General features: G+C 36.6%; 1 protein-coding gene across 2 annotated transcripts in view; it reads right to left on the bottom strand.

Annotated features, from left to right (window-relative positions):
* Nucleotides 1-22363, bottom strand: part of CEMIP2 (cell migration inducing hyaluronidase 2) — a 51352-nt gene that overhangs the window by 5576 nt on the left and 23413 nt on the right. For both annotated transcript variants that reach the window (XM_083883342.1, XM_083883341.1), the window contains 15 exons: nt 21422-21610; nt 18569-18738; nt 15809-16018; nt 15200-15405; nt 14572-14641; nt 11804-11932; nt 10053-10141; nt 8073-8204; nt 7514-7549; nt 6619-6774; nt 3887-4064; nt 3216-3431; nt 2328-2539; nt 1619-1804; nt 259-478 (listed from right to left, as the gene is read on the bottom strand). In XM_083883342.1, coding sequence (XP_083739468.1) covers nt 259-478; nt 1619-1804; nt 2328-2539; nt 3216-3431; nt 3887-4064; nt 6619-6774; nt 7514-7549; nt 8073-8204; nt 10053-10141; nt 11804-11932; nt 14572-14641; nt 15200-15405; nt 15809-16018; nt 18569-18738; nt 21422-21610 — 2399 coding nt within the window. The remainder of the gene's footprint in view (nt 1-258; nt 479-1618; nt 1805-2327; nt 2540-3215; nt 3432-3886; nt 4065-6618; nt 6775-7513; nt 7550-8072; nt 8205-10052; nt 10142-11803; nt 11933-14571; nt 14642-15199; nt 15406-15808; nt 16019-18568; nt 18739-21421; nt 21611-22363) is intronic.

Here is a 22363-nt window from a genome sequence, read left to right as displayed (position 1 = left end):
AGACATCAATTCACCTATGTCCCTCTCCTGTAGCACTTGAAGCAAGAGTTGCACAAAAGAAGAAAAAAAACCCTGAAACCTTTGTGCTACAGAAGAGACCCCAAACCTTCAAGGAGTCCAAGAAGATTAACAACCTGACCACTGCAATTTGATAAGTGCAGTATTCTATGCTAAAAGACTGAAATTTGGACTTCAATTGAGTAGACAGCATCACCAATTCTACAGTTCATGAAAGTTTTTTTTTTTATTTTATTTTACCTGAGTTGTGCCACATTTTGTACATGGTACAGTAGTTTTTTCCGGCATCTTCTTTATGACGGTTGGTACTTGGTAGTACTTTGGGTAAGCTTTTGCCATGCAATTACTTATCCCTTTTGATGAATCTTTGGTCACAATCTTGATCCTTTCACATCCCTGAGATGAGCAATAACTGTGACCATCCCTATCATATTTGGCTTGAAGAAATAGAAACAGTAATCTACACAAATAGGGGAAAAATAATCTAAATTAGCTGGTGAAATATAGGTATTTATATTCAATCTTAACAGCTATATTTTAAGATTTTCAGAAGCAAACTACAGTATTCACTTCAGCACCACTACCCAAAGGTTTCAAAGTATTTGAAAGCATTAAAGCATTAGAGTTAGAAAATCTCTAACAACCTCTCTAAAATTCCCCACAATTAAAGGAGACATCAATATAAATGTAGATGCTTTGCAAAGAAGAACCAGTCTTCAGATCAGTGGCTTGCAGGAAAAAAAAACTGAATTGCACAGCATGAATTTTTTCCTTGCTCATTGATCTTTGCAGAAATAATTCAGTTTCACCTACCAGCACTGAACAATATAGTTGTGCTACTTCAAATGCCTGGAAATGCAATTTAGGGTGTAGTGGTCAATAATGCCACAGAAGACTGGAAATACCTCTATTACATTTTAGACTGTTATAAGAGCAGCTCTTACACAAAACATAAATGTCTGTTCAGAAACTACATTTGTGTATTTATTACAGACAGGCATAGTAGCAGGTAATGGAACAAAACAAATGAGAGAACAAATTATAAATTTAGAATCAACTTTTGCAAAACTTGCAACTGATGTACATAGGACTTAATTTACTGGAAGTTGACCATATCTAAAAGGATCTTAGTGGCCTCTGTGAGAAGTACTTTTGAAAGAGAGAATAGGATTTTAAATTCTTTAGAGACAGCTGAAAACAGGTAAGAATTTTCAAAAACATAACATTTAAATGTTGGAAGAGAAAGCTTCTTGGAAATGTCTAGAATTTTCAGTTTAACAAGAAAACAGTTAATTTCTCTGAAGACTAAGAAATAAAATCCTAGAAGGCATTGCTCTGCAGCACACCAGATACTATATTTTCCCTAGACCTGTGAGGTAGGGAATATCTTTGGTGATTGTGATGCTCTTCAAAAGTATTTCCATGACAATGATGGCAGTTTGGAGATTTAAAGACATACAAACATTCCAAAGGGTCTTGGAATCCTTCTCAACAGCTTTCCCCTTATGTAGGTGTCTCAACCAGTTGCTTGTAACGCTATCAAACTGTTCATTTCAAGGTTAAACAACATCTTCTAGTAGGGTCAAATGTCAAGAGTTACCCAGTACTGTTGTCAAAGTAAAACTTCTTGTCTGATCGACTCTTTTCCAGCTCCATCATTGAAGATACAGGCATGTAGCGCTCCACCTTGCTTGACAGAGCAGATGACCGCCTTTGAAAGGTTTCCAATACTATAAGAAAATCTGTCTTTGGTTGGTAACAAAGACCAACACGAATCCAATCATTCCTAAAACCAAAATAAAATTTATGAGTCCTTGTAGGAACAATTTAGGTGTCAATATAGAGCAAACAGATCACTCCAAAAAAGAAGAAACAGGAACACAAACAGCTCATAAACTCTCAACAAGATGATCAAATCTGCACAGTCTTTCATTAAGCATTTTAGTAACTCTGATTCTCTCAGGATATATTTGATTATATGCTTCAGAGATATTTAATAAGTTTATCTGCCAAAAAAAATCAAGTGTGATAAGCTATTCAACTGCAATTCTGCTCAACTTCACTGTTGGTACATTTTCTTCTCCAAGGGTTTTTCCTTAAAGATACTGTACTGGACAAGTGTTTAACTTCAGGTGCAAGTATGTTGTTTAATCCCTTACTTTTCATACTTTAGAATTTTTAATTATGAAAAAAAAACCCAACCCAAGCTCTGGTCTACCAGATGGTTGCAAACTCATGCACAGTAATTTTGCAGGACATAACTTCAGTATTGTTTTATGGATCAAAGTCATGGAGGAAAGTAAACATACTTGTTGAAGTTAATGAGATACAGATAAGTGACATTTGGAGCTTTTCCATTCCAATGTATTGTATAGCCCTTTTGGAGCATCACCACTGGCTGGTATTGCTGAAAGGCAGCTGCTCTCTGATTAATACCTCGAAGAACCATGGGATTAGCTGGATATTCATCTCGGACAATTGTCATGGAAAGATTCTGTCCATTCCAGGTTTGGACATAAACCTGTATGATATTTAAGAGGGTGAAAATAGGAAGATTTGGTCTCTTTGCAAAAGAAAATGAAATAGCGAAGCACAATCAGTATATATTATTAACCAAAATGCTGCAATTGGATGTTCTGGGTTATGTAATATACAAATCTTTCCTGAATAAAAGTCCTGTTTAAAAAAAATATTACTGATTTTTCCTATTTTACAGACAAAATTGTAAGGAGGAGAAAAAAAAAAACAACTGTAACACCTGGCCCCACAGAGTAGGAGCCAGAATGGGAACCAAACCTGTAGGACTTGTATTCAGAAGGTGGTATTTAACATCTCCAGAAAATAAACCAATAAAACAACCCTTAAAATCTACCCTGTGAAAAAACCCCAGACAGCTCTTGTGTGGAAGAAGACACCTTCAACACAAAAATGTTTTAGCAGATACAGCTGCAACATAGAACTCTTGGCAAACACATTTAGTTTTATTTTGCAGCATCTGATACTGTACCCTCAGCCTGCTGAGAGGAAGGATGATATATACACAACTGGCTGAAAAGTGTGACATGAATGAAAGTATTTTTAAAAGTAAAAAAAATTTGAAATCCAAAGACAGGCAATTTTGTATTTCTTACACTAGCTGACTCCACAAGTAGTTTATATTATAGATTTACCCCAAACAGAAAGCCAAAAGTACTAGCCTGTGCATAGTTCCCACTGCAAACCACTCCACTCCATTCTGTGATGTTAATGCATTTTGGGTGTTGAATCAAGTAATTATCCATTCGGCCCACATAGGTATCCCTGTAGTCAGTCACTGAACCATCTAGATCATGAAATATTGAGTTCTTGTCACCATCCAGATCTCCTTCTTCAAACCAGGGACCAGGCTTTCCAAAGAAGGCTTTCAAAGAAACCTAACAATGACAATAAAAGCTTTTCTTTTTACTGAGTTGAAACACAGACTAACATTTGCACATGTCCAGAAACACAAGACAAAGCTGATTAAAAACTTTATGGTAAGGATAGCAAAAGAGACATGCTGGGTTTTAGTAATAGGCTCAGGTCAGCTCTTGCTTCTGAAGAGTGTCAATATTTGCTACAGAAAATTTGTTGTTAAGGTTATACCAAACCTTACAAAATCTTAAAAAAATACTTTCAGCTTTACCATAAGCCGTGAATCATTTAGGGTAATACATCCTACATCTTTGTTGGTATTGGTTTTTTTGCTCAGGAGATGAAGGATATACTCTGTGTGACCTCCAGCCAGGAGATAAACTCTGAAGTAGGTATGCGCAGAAAGGATGACTTACAGATCTTGTCTGCACATGTTAAATTTGTAAGACTTAAAAAAATGTTGTCATAAACTTACATTTGGACCAAACTTCACAAGAGAAATGTTATTTTTTGGAGTCATCTGCCATGGATTTTTCATCAAGAATCCAACTGCACTGGTAAATCTGTCTGGAGTTGGCACAAAGTTTTTAAATGTGCACTTGGTAAGGTGAATAGGTCCATCATAAATCTGAAAGCCTCTGATTGGAAATGTCCTGTTGATGCAAGCAAATATTTATACCATCCTGTAACAAAACTCACAATACACTTGTGTCAAATACATTTCCTCTCAGGGAAATCAATAAAGATTACAATTTCAATAAGAAACAATTAGAGAATGACTCGCAAGTTATATTTTAGTAAAAAAAAAAAAAAAAAAAAAAAAAAAAAAGTTTCTGTTCTTGTCCAATGAGCCAAAAAATCCCCTACTCCTAAATTTTCTTGTTAGCAGAGCTATCACTGTCCATTTGCAAATATACCCCTTTTTCAATTTGAGAAGTGCAGCAGAAAACTAATACCACCTGCTCTTTGATTGATCAAGGCAGCTGGAAGTGACTGCAGACTGGAGGAAAGCAAACATCACTTCTAACTTGGGGAAGGAACACCCAGAGAATGGCTGGTAAAGCTTAGCTTGACCTCCAGGAAGATGATGGAGCAGCTAATCCTAAAAACCATTTCCAGGTCCCTGACAGACTGGAAAGTCATCAGGAATAATTGGCATGGATTCACCAAGGAGAAGCTGATAAACTTCTATGATGAAATGACTGGCCAGGTAGAGCAGTGGGAGAGGAGTGGACACAGTCTATCAAAACTGCAATAAGACTTTTGACACTGTGTCCCCTAAGATCCTCATGAAGTATGGACGAGAGGAAAAATAGCTGGGCCCAGAAAGTGATGGCACAAAGTCTACTTGGAGACCAATAACTGGTGATGTACCTCAGGGGTCAATACCAAGTCAAGCCTTGATCATTATCTTCATTAGTGACCTGGATGATTAGGCCAAGAATAGTCTATGGCCAAGTTTGCAGAGGGTACAACACAGAGGGAAGCAGCTGATGCAGCAGAAGGGTTTGCCACCATGCAGACAGAACCTGACAGCCTGGAGAAATGGGCAGATGGGAACCTCATGAAATTTAACAAGGGAAAATGCAAGGTCTTGCACACTGGGAGCAACAACCCTTTGTGCAAGTAAGAAGGACCTATGGGTCCTAGTGGAAGCCAAATTAATCAAGCTAAACAGTGTGCCCTTGACACAAAAAGGCAAAAGGTATCCAGGGCTGCACTGTGAGAAGTGTAACCAGCAAACTGAGGGAAACTATATTTCCCATTTTTTTCAGCACTGGTGAAGTGATATGTAGAGCGCTTGTCCCCAGTACAAGGCAGATATGGAGATACTGGAAAGTGTAGCAAAGACCACAAAGATGACTGAGTCCCTGGAGCATCTCTCACAGGAAGGAACACTGGGAGAAATGTCCAGCCTGGAGCAGAAAAGCCTCAGGTAGGAGTCTCAATGTGTATCTGAAGGGAGGCTGAAAAGAAGATGGAGGTGGGCTATTCCCAGTGACAAGACCTGGAGCAATGTGCACAAGATGAAAAATAGGAGGTCCCTACTAAACAACAGGAGAAACTTTTCCACTGAGAGAGTGACTGGGCACTGGCACAGGTTGGCTAGGAAAGTTGTGGAGAATCCATCCCTGGAGTTATAGTAAAGACACCCAAATGTTGTCCTGGAATGAGAGTCCAAGGTGATAGTTCTTGAGCAGGGGAGTTGGACAAGAAGACCTCCAGAGGCCCTTTCAGCCTCAGTTGTTATGTGATTCCACTCAACAAGACTGAACACCTCATATCACCACTACATTAACTTCTCCCCTTTAAATGGCTGAACAGCAAAAAACTAGTGTAACCAGGGCCCACTTCACCCTTTGGCCAAGGATGTGTGGGGACAGAACCTGGAGCCATGCAGGCAAGGTCTGGATATTGTGCTACTTGATACCATCTTACATCATGGCTAGGAGATGGGGAAAAGAGACTCATTTGTCCACCAGGAGAACATTTTGGGATGCTGATGGTCTCTTGGCTATCTTGTTCTTCATCTTCAGGGCCACCCAGTGGCAAGTTGAGTGGTGGGCATTTTTTTGTACATAAATCACCTTTGTTTTATATACTTTTGTTATTAATATTATTTCCATTACTGTTAATATTCTTAATCACATTGTTTCCAGTCCACTGTTACTGTCTGAGCTCAAGACCTCTGTCGTTTTTCTTTCTCACCTGAGGAGGTGGGGAAAGAGGAGTGGCTACATAAGACTCAATTCCTAGTTGGGCTTAAACCAAAACAGTCTTCTTTCCTATTCTGTGGCAAGGGTAGGACTTGGTACTATGTTAAACAAGCATCAGTGCAGGTCAAAGAGAAAAGAGAAGGATCATGGTCACAGATTGTGATTTGTCACAGACAGACTGCAGTCTCTAGTCCTAAAACAACCTTTGAAATTCTTTTACCTGGAAGCTCTCTTTTAGACTGAAATACCTTTTAAGGTTTAATTTAAGTAGGATAACTCAAATTGCTACAGAATATTAACCTGTGGCAGCATCAGATGAACCAACAAAAAGGTGAGAGTGACACAGCTGCATATATAGCATTAAGAAGAAAAAGAGAGCATCACTTTCAATGGAGTCTTAATCTCTGACAGCTCTACCAAGAAGGGTATTTACATCTGAAACAGAGAATTTTCCTTGTACTTCTACTTCCTTCATTCACGAGATACTTACCGATTTCTAGGCAGAGTGCGTGTTTTGTTGTCTATTCCTCCAGTTCCCACATATTTATTTTGTCCACCTTGAAACCCATAATTCTTGCTCTCACCTATGAACAGTGACTCTGATACCTCCTGGCTGGCACCTTCATCATTTGGGAAGCTCCCATCACTATCAAAGCATATCAGAGATAATAATTCTTTAGCCAAGACTCTCGAGCACATGATCATACAAAAAATACCAAGATTACTTTTACTTCTGTAACAGTCTTCCTCAAGCAAAGCAATATAGATGTACAAAGCAATATTCATGTACAACACACAAAACAATAACTTCATCATTAATATTAATAGAGGCTAACTCACTGAAATGTTCACCAGAGCCAAACATTAAAATTTCTAACTCCCTCTGTAGTGCAGCACCTTTTAATTTACAGCCCACTTTTCCAAACCTAGAACCAGTGTGTCATAATCTAAATAGCAGGAATTTCAGCTCACTACCTAAGTTACTTGATATTTTTCATTAGAAAGAGACTCTACCCCTGCTAAATGCTCAACCCCTTTCTTTTTCATTACTTGCTTTCAGCTATTCAAAAAGAAAATAAAATACTGCCTAAGGAATAATACACTACCAAGAATACCTGGATAAATATAAACTTTCTGGTAAAGAGGCAGCAAGCTGTGGTGTAAACCAAGCAGAGGCTGAAGCCTTAGTTTCCAACTAAAGTGGAAACTTTGGCAGCTGTGCCAGTTTACAGCCTCTGTAACATCATCTGCACAACTGGAAATGCAACAGGACCCAAACTGAAACTCCAACTTTATGAAATTGTACCTATTAATTTTAATGGATGCATGTAGATTTTCTAAGCTTCTATGCGAAGAAACACAGAAATTATTAACAAAGTACTCACCTAGCAAATGTCAAACCTATTCCATTGTCTGCAAACCTACAAGAAAGTCCAAAACATCAATTGTTTTTTCTGAATTATCTTACAAGTGGCTAATGTAAGAGCACATCCAGCTATGCACTGAAAAAAGCTTGAACTTTTCTATTAATGAAGCTTAGAACCACCACACAGTTAACTTTTCTAAAAGCATTGTTGTTAAAAAGTAATAAAATCATTTTCTACACATTTTAAGCAAGACTTGAGAGCTTCAGAGAGACAACAGAAATCCCAGTCTGAATTTACTGTCTCTACCAACTTAGTCTTCTTTTTACTAGTTGTTTTTTTTTTTTTTTTTTTTTTTTTTTTTTTTTTTTTTTTTTGCTGTTTAAGGCAGGTTCTCATCTAATCACATATAAACTTGCATATTTGAAGTTGTGGGATGGTATGAAAGCTGGTCATACTGAGGAGTTCCTAAAATTAACCATTAATCCTCTCCTAAAACTCTGTTGTAATGCACTTTCATAAACAAAGCTTCAGGGAAAACTTCTTAACAGCATGCAGCTGTTTGCTTCCAAATACCTACCCAGAGTTCTGAATGAGGATATCCCCTCCCCTGACCCAGGCTCCATGATCATTGTTTTTGAAAGAGATTAATCCGTCAATCAGGGCAGCAACTCGGGGCTTTTCAGGGTCTGCATCTTGATGAGGTCGAAACCTGGGAGAGATAAACACTTATTCAAGAAAACTTTTTATTTCACATGTGCCATATATGTTGCACTGAGTAAACCCGAAAGATAAACACTCATCTGATGGCAAATTCCATTCTGCTTCATGTTTGGAATGAAACAAGCTAAAAGAAGGTACATCTCTGGCTCTCTAGTACTAAAAAAAAGTCTTTGGGGTATAATGAAGCAGGAATGTGAAATATCTCTTTTCCAGTAAATCTCACAGGCTCTTGCTCAATCTCTCTAAGTTTTTTAGCTGTCTTTAGCCACCCTTTATCTTTTTTTTCTTTCTGCCCTCTCCATATGTAGTAAAGCATTAATGTGAAAGTTTGATAAAGAGCATTATAAGCTCCTTGGAAGGACACACATAGCTAACATTAGTTAAGTAAGATGAGTCTGGAACTTTGCCTAACTGGTCCTTCAAATGTTCCAAACTCTTCTGACATACAGCAGTGCTGCTTCTGTGGCCATGCCTGAGATTTTTTTATTGCATTGCTACTGAGATGGTCTTGTGTACAGTAAATTATGACTGGAATCTAGTTTAAATAGTAGGAAGAAACAGTCTGATTAAGAACTGGTGACATTTTCACTTGATTATCCCCAGAACCCCAGACAAAAAGCAATCCATTTTAAAAAATTTCAAACAGGCACTTTGAGCAGGTAAAGATACCTATGTCTACTATCCCGATCACATAATACTCTTTTGTTCGGATTCGGATCTACCTCCTCTCCATCCAATAGAGAAAGAGGAAGACAGGTAAATGTTAGGTTTTGATAGTCTCAATCTTCTCAGCTAACATTTAAATCCCTCCAGTCTGGTTCCATGTACAATGATTAGGGACCTCACATAGTTATGCAGTGCCACATTCCTTTTCTTTCTAAACATGACCCCATTTAATGCAATGAGTTTCTTGCATTCTCAACACACTACAAGATCTCAGAGGGTATCTCGCCCTTCTCAAGTTCCTCTTGATTACCTGTTATGACTGAGGTAAATCACAATGGTTATATGGGCTTTCATGTCAAAACATGCAACTAGCAGGTTCATTTCCAAATTATGAAGCATTGAGTATCATCAAAATTTGGAACTTTTCTCTTTGCATCTCCAGCAGTCACTCAACTGTCCTTGTCTTAAGGACACAGGTCACTTGACAATAAAGATAACCTATGAACCACCTTTTCAGTGCTAATATTTAGTTGACACATTGTTGACAGATACAGTTATTCAATATTTATTTAACCACTATCCCAAGCTATTTTATTTGAAGTTTAGAACAAGACTAACCAGGCACAGTATCAGCTGGAACTTTCCTAGACTCTCCATTAGTTTCTCTCATTTTGTAAACTGAAGAAAATGTGGTTGAATGTATACCACCTCTGCAAAGAGCGTTCAGTAGAACTGTACTACCAAGCTATGACTTGCAAGTCTAGAAGGAACAGCAGAAACATTCAGCAAGTAGGAAAGGTGAGTGGATGCACTACTGAAGCCTTTTTCTAACAATTAGTTAAAACTCAGCTATAAATCAGAAGATCAGATTTTGAAGGAATATTTTCCTATTAGCAGCAATTCCAGAAAACATTTTAACCATGACAGTAGAGCATGTTTAAAACAATGTCTTCTAAGACGGAAACTACCCTGAGCAAAAGCTCAGTAGAAACCCAAATCCTTTAAAAGACACCATATCTCTGTTGTCCTCAAAACAGATAAATAATTGAGGGAAAAGATTTATAATTTATATATTATTTTATTATTTTAAAAGGATTTTCCCCCATGTAAATGTAAGAGCACTCTCAAAACTTAGCCGTTTTTCACTCATTTGAAAGAAAATATCCTTTACCTTGCATTGTTGTCCAAACAAAGATATTCTCTGGGATCATCAGCACTAGCATTAGTTGTTTTAACACCCTTATCAACGAACAAACCAGCCTGAAATAAGCAAGGAAAGAAAACTCATATTATCTAAAATTAAAGACAGAGTAAAAATGAAATTTAAAAAAATAAGCATTGCATTCCACACACATAATAGAAACTCTTAGATATTTCAGTTTGGCTTCAATTGGCCAATTGTCTAAGGGAAAACCAGCTAATTAATATAAAAACCAGCCTGTGCTAAAATGAAAGGAATTATCTGTGATTGGAATAATAAAAAAAAAAAGTAATGGAAAATGATCAAAGTTCATTTCAGATTTCTTTCACAACATCTATTTGAGGTCTTCCATTTATTACCAGATGCTATTCTGGAAAATCTCGAAGCCAATCTTGTAGTGAGTTCAAATTATTCTCATAAATGGAAAAGAAAATCCCAAACCCATTGTGAAAAATCCTTTGTAGTGCACTTTAAAATTAAACTACCTTTATCACTAAAGATTATTTTGGTCCAAGCAGTAATAAGCTTGAAACTCAATAATCCAGTATGAAATAAATTATTTAAGAAAAGAAAAGCATGAGGAAGCATTCGTGCTTTTACCTGAAATACATACAAATACCTGTGACTACTTTCACCTCTGATCCAAATTGATTACAACTGAGTCTTATACACAAGCAGATCCTCAGACCTGCCAGTGGAGTTCTCTTTCAGCATGGAATTTTAGCACACAAATTATTACCCTCGTTTAGAGATGAAAATAGCTATACAGGTGAAACTCTTTTCTTCACACTGCACTTTTGTATTCAATATGTTCTAATTCCAATCTGAACAAAATGCCCTACAGTCCCAAACATACTGTTAAAACAACTTCCATCAAACATTGCATCATTTTTTGGTGTCCCAGACAACCAACTGTCAGGCAAAATCAGTTTCACTTGGCAAAAAAAAAACCCCAAAAAAACCAACAACAACAACAAAAAATCCAATAATGGTTCCATGAGGTTTCAATGGTTAAACTGTGACAATCTCCTGCAGCAACCAAAACCAAATAATTACATATTTAGAGTTAGGTGTTAGGTGGCTTTGTAAATGTCATTATATTTATACATACACACAGCAACTAGATTCCAAATGAAATACTTTAAGGACTTCAGCTGAAGTGAAACTTTTAGCTAAGATGTGGAAAAGGTTTTAAAGTCATTCAATCAAAACACTCCTCAGTGACTGTAGGCTGAGAACTCGTTAAGAAAACTGTTGCAAATAAGTGAGCTCCTGAAGGCAATATTAAGGCTTAATCTCTAGCCAGAGACTTTGACACCATGTGCAAACACCTGAGACTCAGAAAAATAAGTTCTAGCTACTGCAGCAAGCTTAGATAAATCACTGCTATAACAAACTTCGATTCTTCAAGGGTCAGCTTTCTTTGGAGTAGGAAACAAAGTTGGAAAGAGTAGCATCTGAAATGCTACTTCTGAAAAAAGTATTTTATTATAAGTATTAATTGATTTTAGTTGTTTGTGTCTCACAAGGATCTGAAACAGTGAATACTCAAAATGCAACTAAAAAATACACCCATGCTCATTATACATTGTTCTACAGTAGAGTTTAAACACGGCAAAAAATCTATCCCTTACCCAGCTTAAAATGTGAACAGACAAGTTCTAATATAGAATACTGAGAAACAAAAACTTCACTTTTTTTTTAATAATATACTACATTACCTTAAAATTAGAATGAACCCTGTTGTTATAGAAGATTCCAAGGGGTGTAAGCTCTGATTTGGTTTCAATGGCTAAACTATGAGAATCTCCTGTTGCAACTCTATGGAATAAATACCATATTCCAGCATCCTGCAAGTAATGAGAGAATAATGTTACTTATAAGCGATTCTGATACTATTATTTGTGGTGATGTATATTTTTAAATACAGTCTCCAAATAACAATTTACTCACTGAAAAAGTGGGATTTTGCAAATAAGGTTATATTCTAGTGAACAATATCAACTAACAAGTGTTTTGCCTCTCAGCGAAGCCATTCAACACCACGTATTTAACATGTTCTAATATTTCAAAGTAGAAAAGTGTCCAAGTTAATGTAACTTCTGAATTTCAGTTATATCATTCCACACACTAGATTTTCCTTTACTACTAGATAATACTAATCATAGTAAGATACTCAAAATCATTCCTCCTTGCTGTTCCAGCCTGTTAAGATCAGTTCATCTCTGCTCCAATTAACATTTAAATGGGACAGCAAAAAAAACCCTCAAGAGCTTTCAGAACATGGGGAAAAAAGCACATCAAGAAATCTGACCAGTTTGGGGCACTGTGCCGATGACATGCAGTAATAATTTTAATATCTGTTCATTTTCTATACTTCTTTAATATCTCTGCTCTTAAAGAAGCTGTATTTATTTGCTAAATGACATCTATAAAATTTCCCTTTCAACTACATCTGTGTTTGCAAAAGGTGGCATCATGGCAACATCTGCATTGCAGACACCTACAGACATCAAAGCTTTTGCCTGACCATAGGCTGTGTGCCCTTAAAAAACTTCTAAAAATCACTGCACAAGGCACATTAAAGGATTAAACGGTAGCTAAAGAAACACTGACTGCTCCATGTCACAAAAAACAGTCATCAACCTTTTCAAGAAACATGGATAAAGCCAATTCACCCTGGCTTAAAAGATTTCATGCATTTCATGCCAAGAATATACTAATTTTCCAATGAGTGCTGGAAACTCTACTTTACAGTAACGTTCCCATCCCAGTGTGTAATGATGACGCACTGACATGTGATTAACCATTATGAAGCAAATATGGATTACTGTTTCATTAATAAAAATACCAAAATCTTACTTCACATATAATTAAGTACAGCTCTGTGCTTGGCAGACCAAAGTAAATTTTATCCAAAACACCCCCTGACGCTTGAAAACTAGACTTAGATAAACTTAAAAGCTTGTTAAGCATCTGCAAGCATTCAGAAATATGAAAAAGGTTGGGGGTTTTTTCTCTTGTCTCTCACACAGACCACAACACCAAAGAAACATCTACTGCCTATACAGCCTTACAATAGGCTTCACTGCATAATTAAGGACCTGGAGGAGGAATGGAATTATTTGGCTGTGAATTGCTCCAGTTCATACCAGCAAAAGCTCCAAAGTGCAGAGTCTGTATGAACACAGATGAATTATTCTATTTCTGAAACAATAAGCTGTGGCCCCTTTACACCAATGTGTTTACATCCATGGAAGGGACATATTATGAGAGTGGCTAAACTTTGCAACAGACAAAATGCTTGCTTGTAGTCAGGCACATCCTGCTAACAAAAGGAAGCAACATCTACTGGGATGAGCTACAGAGGCAGAAAAAGACCTTGCATGACTTAAGCACCAGATCAGAGAAGCAAAGAAGATGTTTAACTTAGCCTGAAATGCCTAAACTATATGTATTACATAAAGCAGGCAAAATGGAAAGACATTGTGCTGGACAGATAAGAACAGGTTTAATTTGGGAAGCGAGTGCAGATCCCCTCCAGTGGTAGACAGTCAAGTAGAAAACACACAAATAGAAACAAAACCACCACGAATAAAGCAACAAGAATCAGACCGCACAAAAAGCAGAACAAAATTTTCTGATTTTTTTTTTAATACTCCAGATATTTCAACTCAGCTAAGTATTTTGAATTCTATTCTATTTATTAATAACTGCTAGCTGTTAATAAATAAATTATTTATTTATAACTGTTATCAGTTATAGATAAATGTTATCTGTGGCTAAAAATACACAGGCTCATATTCTTTCAATACCAGAGCCCTTGCAACAACAATCTACTACCTTTCCTGTTTTCCATTCCCATTGATCTCTTCATAAAAATTCAACTAAAAACCTTACATATCTCAACCTCTCATCCAATATAGAACAGACTCCAGTCCCTTCCTCCACAGTATGTACAGATCTTTATATCACAGGCAGCTATGACAAGGTATTGGCACTAATAACAGGTTCAGAACAAGCAAAACCATATCAGCAGTCACTGGCTGGAAACAATTGATTAACCACTGACAGAAAAGAAGTGTTTTAGCTGTTTCTTACACAATGAACACCTTTTGTAGTAATTTTTCATTCTAGTGACTACAGCTCTTGCAGAGACATGACAACCTACAGAAAATACAGAAGACTTAATATGAAATACATCAATTCTGTAAAATGAAAGGATTTATCCATAGATACTACTACTGCCAGGTCTATTAAATATAAAGAAGAGATCTCCTCTGTTTCAGCCACAACAAAGATTTTTGGCATCATTTAAACGCACACCTAGACATAGCTTGCACTTTCAATGCCAATATGCTGCCAAACATAAAAAGATTAATATATTTAAAAAGAAATAGATATATATATCTGGCAGTGTAAATGTTACATATTTTACAAATGCCAGTAACATAATCATTTTGTCATGAATTACACACATATGCCCTACCTGTGACCCTGCTGCTGCATTATTTATAAGATGATTGTTGGGATGAGAAATCCAGAATGTTGAGACGGCCCTGAAATATTATTCAGAAACAAGTTACTACAGAAAACCTCTACCTCCAACAGAAGTATTTTCCCTTTTTAACATATGCAACAGAAAAAGCTAAACTGATGAAGTAACTACTTCACATTCAGAATACAAATCACAAAACGTTCCACATCTAGAAGTCAAAAATGCCTTTTTTTAAATTTATTTCAGTGCATAGTATTGTATATAATGTTGTGCAGATTATCCCATTCAATGATAAACTGTTTTAAGAAGCTTTCACAAGAAACAAGTAGTGTTTTGAAAAAATAGTGGTAAGAACTTAAGAACATGCATATATTTATGCAGTAGTGAAAATGTTCAACAGACTTTTAAGGTCCCAAGTATCACAAGAACAACATTCCTGTAAACTATTTTAATAAAAGACTGTTAATTTTTATTCCCGTTTTTTAAATACCAGTACTATGTGAACCACATTCATTAAATTATAGATAAAAATGTTTCCATTAGTATTTTGTCAAGAGATCATCAGCAGTTTAACTGCTACAGCTGGTTGGGTTTTACTTTTCCATCATGACATACTCACATGCAGTCTGTGGCTGGCACTGGGACATAACTTCCATACACCTTATCCCTAATGCCAGTACACATGCTGCTGTTTCTGTCTGTAGGTAGAAGAGTGCCTGGTTTTGTGACTAGCCCAAGGTTGTGGAACAAAGTATTCCTCTGCTCAATGCCATCTTCTATGAAGAAACAGTGACCTAGTGTGTCATAGCCAATGGTATCCTTTATCTGTAGAAATACAAGTCATTATGTCAGTAGTAACAGCCTTCACTGAGATTTATTTGACAAATACCATCCAGTTTTATTATCCTGGCACAGCTGCAAAGTGAAGTGTCAGTACCAGCAGCTCAAAAGATTCAAGCACATAGTTTTATTCATCCCTTACAAACACACTGCTATGTCTGGAGAGCTTAGCCTCCTTACAGCTGTCTTAACAGCTAGCTGCTGTAAGAATCTGAAAAAACAGAATAGTGAGAACTCTTAAATTACTGTTTGCAGTAATTTATTTATCCACTGAAATAAGAAAATCATTGCTGAGCATTGAATTTTCAGAAGGGATGGGATTATTTTGGTATCTAAATGCTCTTTATAATATTTATTCCAACATATGTTTTACTCTCCATGCACCTACCAGCAAACCATTAGTTGCGTGAACAGTCACACATCTGGAAAAACAATGATGAATGGAAAGACCTTCCAGATAAGTTTTAAAAGTATATCCTCCTTTTTCATCCACATCCCCACAAAGGTGAAAGTGAACAGGGTAACTTCCAATCTGCTGCTGGCCCATTTGCTTCAATTCCACATAGGAAAGGTGAACAGATGTAAAATTCTTCAAAATCTAAAACAAAAACAAAAACAAAAACAAAAACAAAAACAAAAAAAAACCAAAAAAAAAAAAAAATTAAGGAAAAAAAATTTAGAGTGTATAACCAACTATTTGCTTTTTAATCAATGGAAATTTTAAGTTAATACATCATCTACCCCAGAGCTATAGAAGCTAGATGTACATAGTTGCCACAGGCGAACACAATAAAAGCTAGAACAAATGTTACTGTCTTCTTCTACAAGATGCCTTACAAAATTGTATCCTTCATATATAAGTTCAAAATTTGTATCTCCATATGGCTACAACAGAGGAATTCTCACCAGGCATATTGCCAGACTTTACTCTTTGGTCTTTACCAGGTGACACATTAAATATTCTTACATGTACTGTCCAACCAAACAGAAGTCACCCACATCTGGGTGTGTCTGCAATGAAGCTGCACCCAGGTCCACCTGGGACAGGCTTAGCTGAATAAAAAACACAGAATAATGCAGATTCAAAGGAACCTGTTGAGATACCTAGTCCAGTTGAGAGCTCAGTGCTGGGTCAGCTTCATAAGATAGCTGCTGTGCACATTGCTCAGAGAATACCTCCAGTCACAGAGATGTTCATGATGTCAATTTGTCCTACCCTTTCATTTTCCCAGTATGTGAACATTATTTGCCTTCTTTAAGCCTGGTCCCATTGCCTCTTATCCTATTGCTGTGCACCTCCAAGAACTGCTATGGCCACTCTGAACCCTCACCAGTACCTGAAGACAGTAAAAAGATCCCTCCTCTCAGCTCCCCCTCACTCATCATCACATACTGCCACACTACCTTTCCAGGACACACCTCAGTGCATCTACGTAATCATTGCCATGAGAACACAAAACTGGACATTGCACTGCAGAGAAATGTCTTTACTATATGAAATACATGAATATATGAAATTATCCTCACAATCATACAACTTCACAGTAAAGTGACTGTGTATGAAGTAAAGTCATAATGGAGTTGTACCAGTAATGCAGTAAAGAGAAAGTATTTTCTTCCATCTATCCTGCTATGAAAGCATAAACAAGTGCAACAGCTAAACTGCAAGGAGCTAATCTGAGTTAAAAACCAACCAAAAGAAAAACAAAAACCATACCAAAACAAACCCTACTTCTTTTTTTTGTAACTTCATTTCATTAACTTACCTGTACTGTGTATTTATCAAAAATACCAATTTTCATAGGGAAATCAATAAAATTTTATTTTCCTCCTCCTCTAATTGAACTCTTAGGGTTTGCATACCTAACATATAGAGGGATGGTCAAAACCTGATCTTTTATGCATCCCTAATCTCTAGCTCTTAAAAGCACCAAAATTGCAAACCAATGTCTCTCCTTGCTACCACTAAGCCCCCTTTAGGCTACTGAACTAGTGACCAGTAGGAAATTCAGGATGTTCAAAAGCTATTACATTTCTTAACATCTAGGATCCCTCTGCTTGAGCATGTAAGATTAGTCTAAATGAGAAATACTTCCAGTGCTGAAGTCTATGTTTACCAGCAGACACCACTACTCAGTCTCCTGGGAACAATTTAACTTTGATGAGTCAAAATGTTTGTTTTCTCTTCTACTTTCCAGACAACTGAAGATTTGCTTATTTACACTTTTGTGGCAAGCAAGGTCACACTTAGCGAGATTCGCAGCTTGTTATTATCTTTTTTTTATTACATTGTCTTGAACCTTGACATCTTGAGTCCACCTACCTTCTTCCACAAAACAGAAGCTGCCACATAGTAAAAAAGGGCTTATTTTCTCTCCCACTATTATGGCCACCCCTATGAAATCAAAATCTGTATCCAAATACATTAGAAAGAGATATAAATTGCGATGACCACCTAATGAGCACAAACACATTTGCAACTAAAACTGGGGCCTCAAACTTCTCTAGCATCACTGAAGCAGAGCTGCTCAAATCTTTCATCTAAAAATTAAGTGAACACAAGTTTAAATACTAGTTTCTAGAACACTCCTATCTCTCAGCATTGTTTATGTTCATAATACAAGAAATTTGAAGCAGTTTCCTTTATATAATCTTAATATTTTCAGATTTTTAAGAAACTAAACATAAAACCGCATCGTACAAGTCAGTTTCTTCCCCCTCCATAATTCTCTAGTGCTCAGGTTCAGATGGGAAATCTGAATTAGGATTCAATACTCATCACCTAGGGAGGTACAAAGACAGTGAAAGAAAGGAAGAGAAATACAAGGGAGATCAAGCTTTATTCTGTAATGTTACAGAGTGCACATGCATGGATGTGACTGGTTTAATCCCCACCATACACTGGTACAATATCTGCTGGATGTTTCTAGAAGTTTGTGCTTTATATCCCTTCCTTCAATTCTGCAGACTAAGTCTTGAGGAGTTAAATCTAATCTGGGTAAAGCTGAGAACAAAGTCATTTCCACACAAAGCAACTTAATGAATAAATGTTCTTAAGGTTTTTGAATCCTTTGAAGTTAAACATTAACCTTTTTGTCCTTAATATGCCTTTATATGAAAGAAAGTTGATTTTAAATGTTTTTCAAACCTTGATATGTCCACCAAATGTATCATAACTGAAGAACTGACACTCCTTTTCAAGATAGCAGGTATTTTCTGTCTCCCCCTTTATTAGGATATTTCTTGTAAGAACTCCAACTTCTGCTCTCATGTCCACTCCATCAATTACTTCTCCTACATGAGGAAACTGAGGATTTTCTGTCCAACAAGAAGTTTTGAAGCAGGAGGAAAAAAAAGAAAAAAAAAGTCGCCACTGATTAAAACCAGAATCAACTTATATAAATAAGCAAGATAACTGTAGCAACAAAACCTGTTTGTTCATCTTCCTTAATATGCAGGTCTCTCTTAGCGTTTCTTATGGTAGATGTATTTTTAATTTTAATAATAAACAATCCTCAAAAAAAAAAAAATCAACATTTTATTTGCAAGTGCGCCTTAAAGTTTTGATCCAATAGTTTACGAACAGAATGAGAAAAAACCAAAGAGTTTAAATTAAGCCAATGTATCAAACTTAGTGAAACATAGATGCAGACTTGCTTTAAAAGAAAAAAGATGCTGGCTGCTTTATCTGTTTCAAAGACCAATTAAGAACTGAAAGTGAAGCCAAAACACTGTTAGAAAATGCTGTTTTGATCTCCTCCTAAAAGAAAAAAGGACTTGCTTCCCTAACTAAAAAATTTCCTTTCTTAGGTACCTATTCTGAAGATGCGTAAACTGAAACTTAAGAAAGATAGTCTGGCTTTACACCCTTCTCCAAAAACCTAATTGATTTCTCATTGGAAACTGAGAAAATTATCTGGTTCGGTAAACCTTAAAAAATGCATTTATGATACCCTGAATACAGACTACCATTATCCCTCCAAGCCTTAAAAAAAAGGATATAAGCCTAAACTATTACAACATGAAGCAGAATTAAGAGTGATACCAACACTGTATCTGCTTCTGAGGATTTAAAAAGACAAGAAATGCCTGTAAATGGGACTGTACTCCTCTCCCTAAAGGCTTGACTATTGTTTTTCCCTATATTTAAGTAACAACTTAAGAAATCAAATGCAGAAAGAGCAACCAGGGCTCCTACAACACAATACTTTCTTGTTTTCCTACTACAAAAAGGTGATACCAGCAAAAAACCTAGCAAAGCAATGCAAGAAATAATTTCAGAAAAAAAAAAAAAAAAAGATGGTATATTCTTCAGCATTTTACTGTTTCAGTTTATTATTACACAGAAAATTCATTCTTTGTGGAACAAATATGTGGGTGGCATGAAGATTTTTAAAAACTGTATACATTACTATGACAAATAAAACTATATTAAGGGTGACAAAGAACCCCAGCTGGGAAAGTTGACTGTACGTTCACCTCCTTTAATATCTTTTTAGCTAGGATTTACTCTCCAAACAAACAAACAAAAACAAACAAATAAACAAAACAAAACCCCAAGATTTTGTGTTCTATACCATATTGTAAATCTTGTGAAAATGGCTTTTTTTAAACCTTTAAAAGCAGCTGCTTTTTCACAGCACATGATTTCCAAGATGAAATAGAGTCTACACACAAACTATTCAGTGGTGATAAGAAACTTCTTAAACTCCATACTGCAACCTTCTAGTTAAGTTTGGTCTTTAAAACACTATGCCCAATGAAACATGACATTAAGAACAAAGCCTAGGAAATGCCATGTTCAGTAGCACTAATTTAGTTCTGCAGCTTCACTCAAACTGGTATTCTCTGATGGTATAATAAGGTATGCTTTCTTAATACTTGAGATCTCTCAATGCAGTAAAACATACATGACCCATACTAACAAATGTGTGAGAAGCAAATTTCACTGCCAGAGGGATAGACAGACTGGCAGTCCCTTAAGGCACAGGTGGACAGGGAAATCTGAGGGTGTTGACAGAAAACTTCCAAGAATGAAGAAGGAGAAGAGCAGTTTGAAGGAGAGGAAGCTGCACTGTGCAGAAATTAATGGGACAAAACCAGACTGAGAAGAGCACCCATGAGCTGCAGAACAACACTTGTTAGCTTGTGCTATGGACTGATGCTGTAGCCCACCAGGAGGGAGAAGGGAAGCTCCAGACCAGAAGCTGGAGGATACCAAAGCGGAGGGCAGCACCACGGAGCAGGTGTGGAGCAGCTGAAGGAAAACAGAGACGCCAGCATAGCTGGCAAGCCAGTCCCCTGGGAGGCTCTTGTGATGTCAAGCAGAATGACTCACATAATAAAAAGGAAACGGTCAACAACATACATTCCCATTTACTTGTGCATCACACCCAAAGGAAAAATAGATTGCAACTACTCAGGGATATCCTGTGAGAGCAGAATCTTGGAAGGGCTACTTATTTTATAACCATTCTGTTGGGGAGGTGGTAAAAAGGAGACTGAGGGAAAGGAGAAAAAAAGAGAAAAGGTACAGTTTGAAAGACTACAAACTTTTTTCTTCTTGTTTTTATTTCTACCTTTTTAATAACAAAAGAAACAGAAAAGATTGTAATGATAACAATTCAAAAGATGAAAATGACACTAAAAACAAGGGAAACAAGTCATGATCACAACAGCTATTCAAGCATGTATAAAGAGAGCTTGTTAAAAGACAGAAAGGAGCCAAGAAAGGAAAACAACCCTAACTCTACCAGAAAAAAAAAAGGCATTCAAGGAGCCTGGGAAGATATGAGAAAGAAAAGTTAGCATGGTGAGCTTTGAGGCAGACCTGTCATACAGAGCCATTTTGTAGCAAGGAGAATTAGACATTCATGTATGTGGCAACAAAGCCATACAGCGATTTGAGAAAAGGCTACTCTTCACTGCTTCCACTGCAAGGGCCTGCCCAGCAGCAAATACATCTTTCACACAGATCTTCAAGTGGTGGCTGCTCTCATACCTTTGACTTTAACCTGATGGTTGGTACACTCCGGGCAGGGAAGGAGGGTGAATTCCTCTGTTTGATACATCGAATAGTCTGTGCTCGCAACCACAATCCTGTCTCCAGGCTCCCAACTACTAACATCATCCAGAAGATTCAGTATTACTCCACCCACTGCTTCCACCTGGAAGCCTGATATTGGGACACCTAATTAAAAAAAAAAAAATAAAAAATAAAAAAACAACCAACAACAACAACAAAAAAACAACAACAAATATTATATTCACCTTTATTCACCTTTACATGAAACAATTCCCAAGAGGATACTAATAAAATACTTACAAGATTTTGCAGGCCCCAAAGCCCTCTAAAGTACAACTCTGACCTTAAATGTGCCAGTGTGAGATGCCTCTACAGCCTGTTTACTTATTGGATCTCAAACAAAACAAAGGGAAAACACAGAACTAATGGTGACTGGCATAATCTCTGATTTTTTTTTTCCTTAAAAAAACTCTAATATCATATGGCAATAATTTGTAGGTCCAGCTACCTCTGCTTGTCTCAAAAGTGACATTTTTTTACCATTTTAAACTGTACAGATGTATTCAAGGATGTGGAAAACAAAAAAGAGTACTTTCTTTTCTAAGCACAACAAATAGAACAGTTTGGCAGACTAAATTGCACATGCATAGAATTTCATTGGCTTATGATGAATTTGCCTAAGTTCAGCTGCTTTTGGTAACTCCTGAACCTAATTCTACTTACATCAGTAAGTGAAAGACATATTTTGATGTTTTTTTAAATGTCAGTCTATTCTAATGAGGCTGTAATGAACAGTAAAAGGGTAGCACCAAATAGCTCATCTGCCTAACAAATTTTTGACTACTATAAAATTTTTTTGAGGAAAACACAATAGCTTTTAGTAGTTCTAAAAAGAAAAAGGAGACGATTACGCATAAA

The sequence above is a fragment of the Zosterops lateralis genome (genome assembly GCF_965231275.1).
Source record: "Zosterops lateralis genome assembly, chromosome: Z".
NCBI lineage: Eukaryota > Metazoa > Chordata > Aves > Passeriformes > Zosteropidae > Zosterops > Zosterops lateralis.
This window is presented reverse-complemented; position numbering and strand designations above follow the sequence as displayed.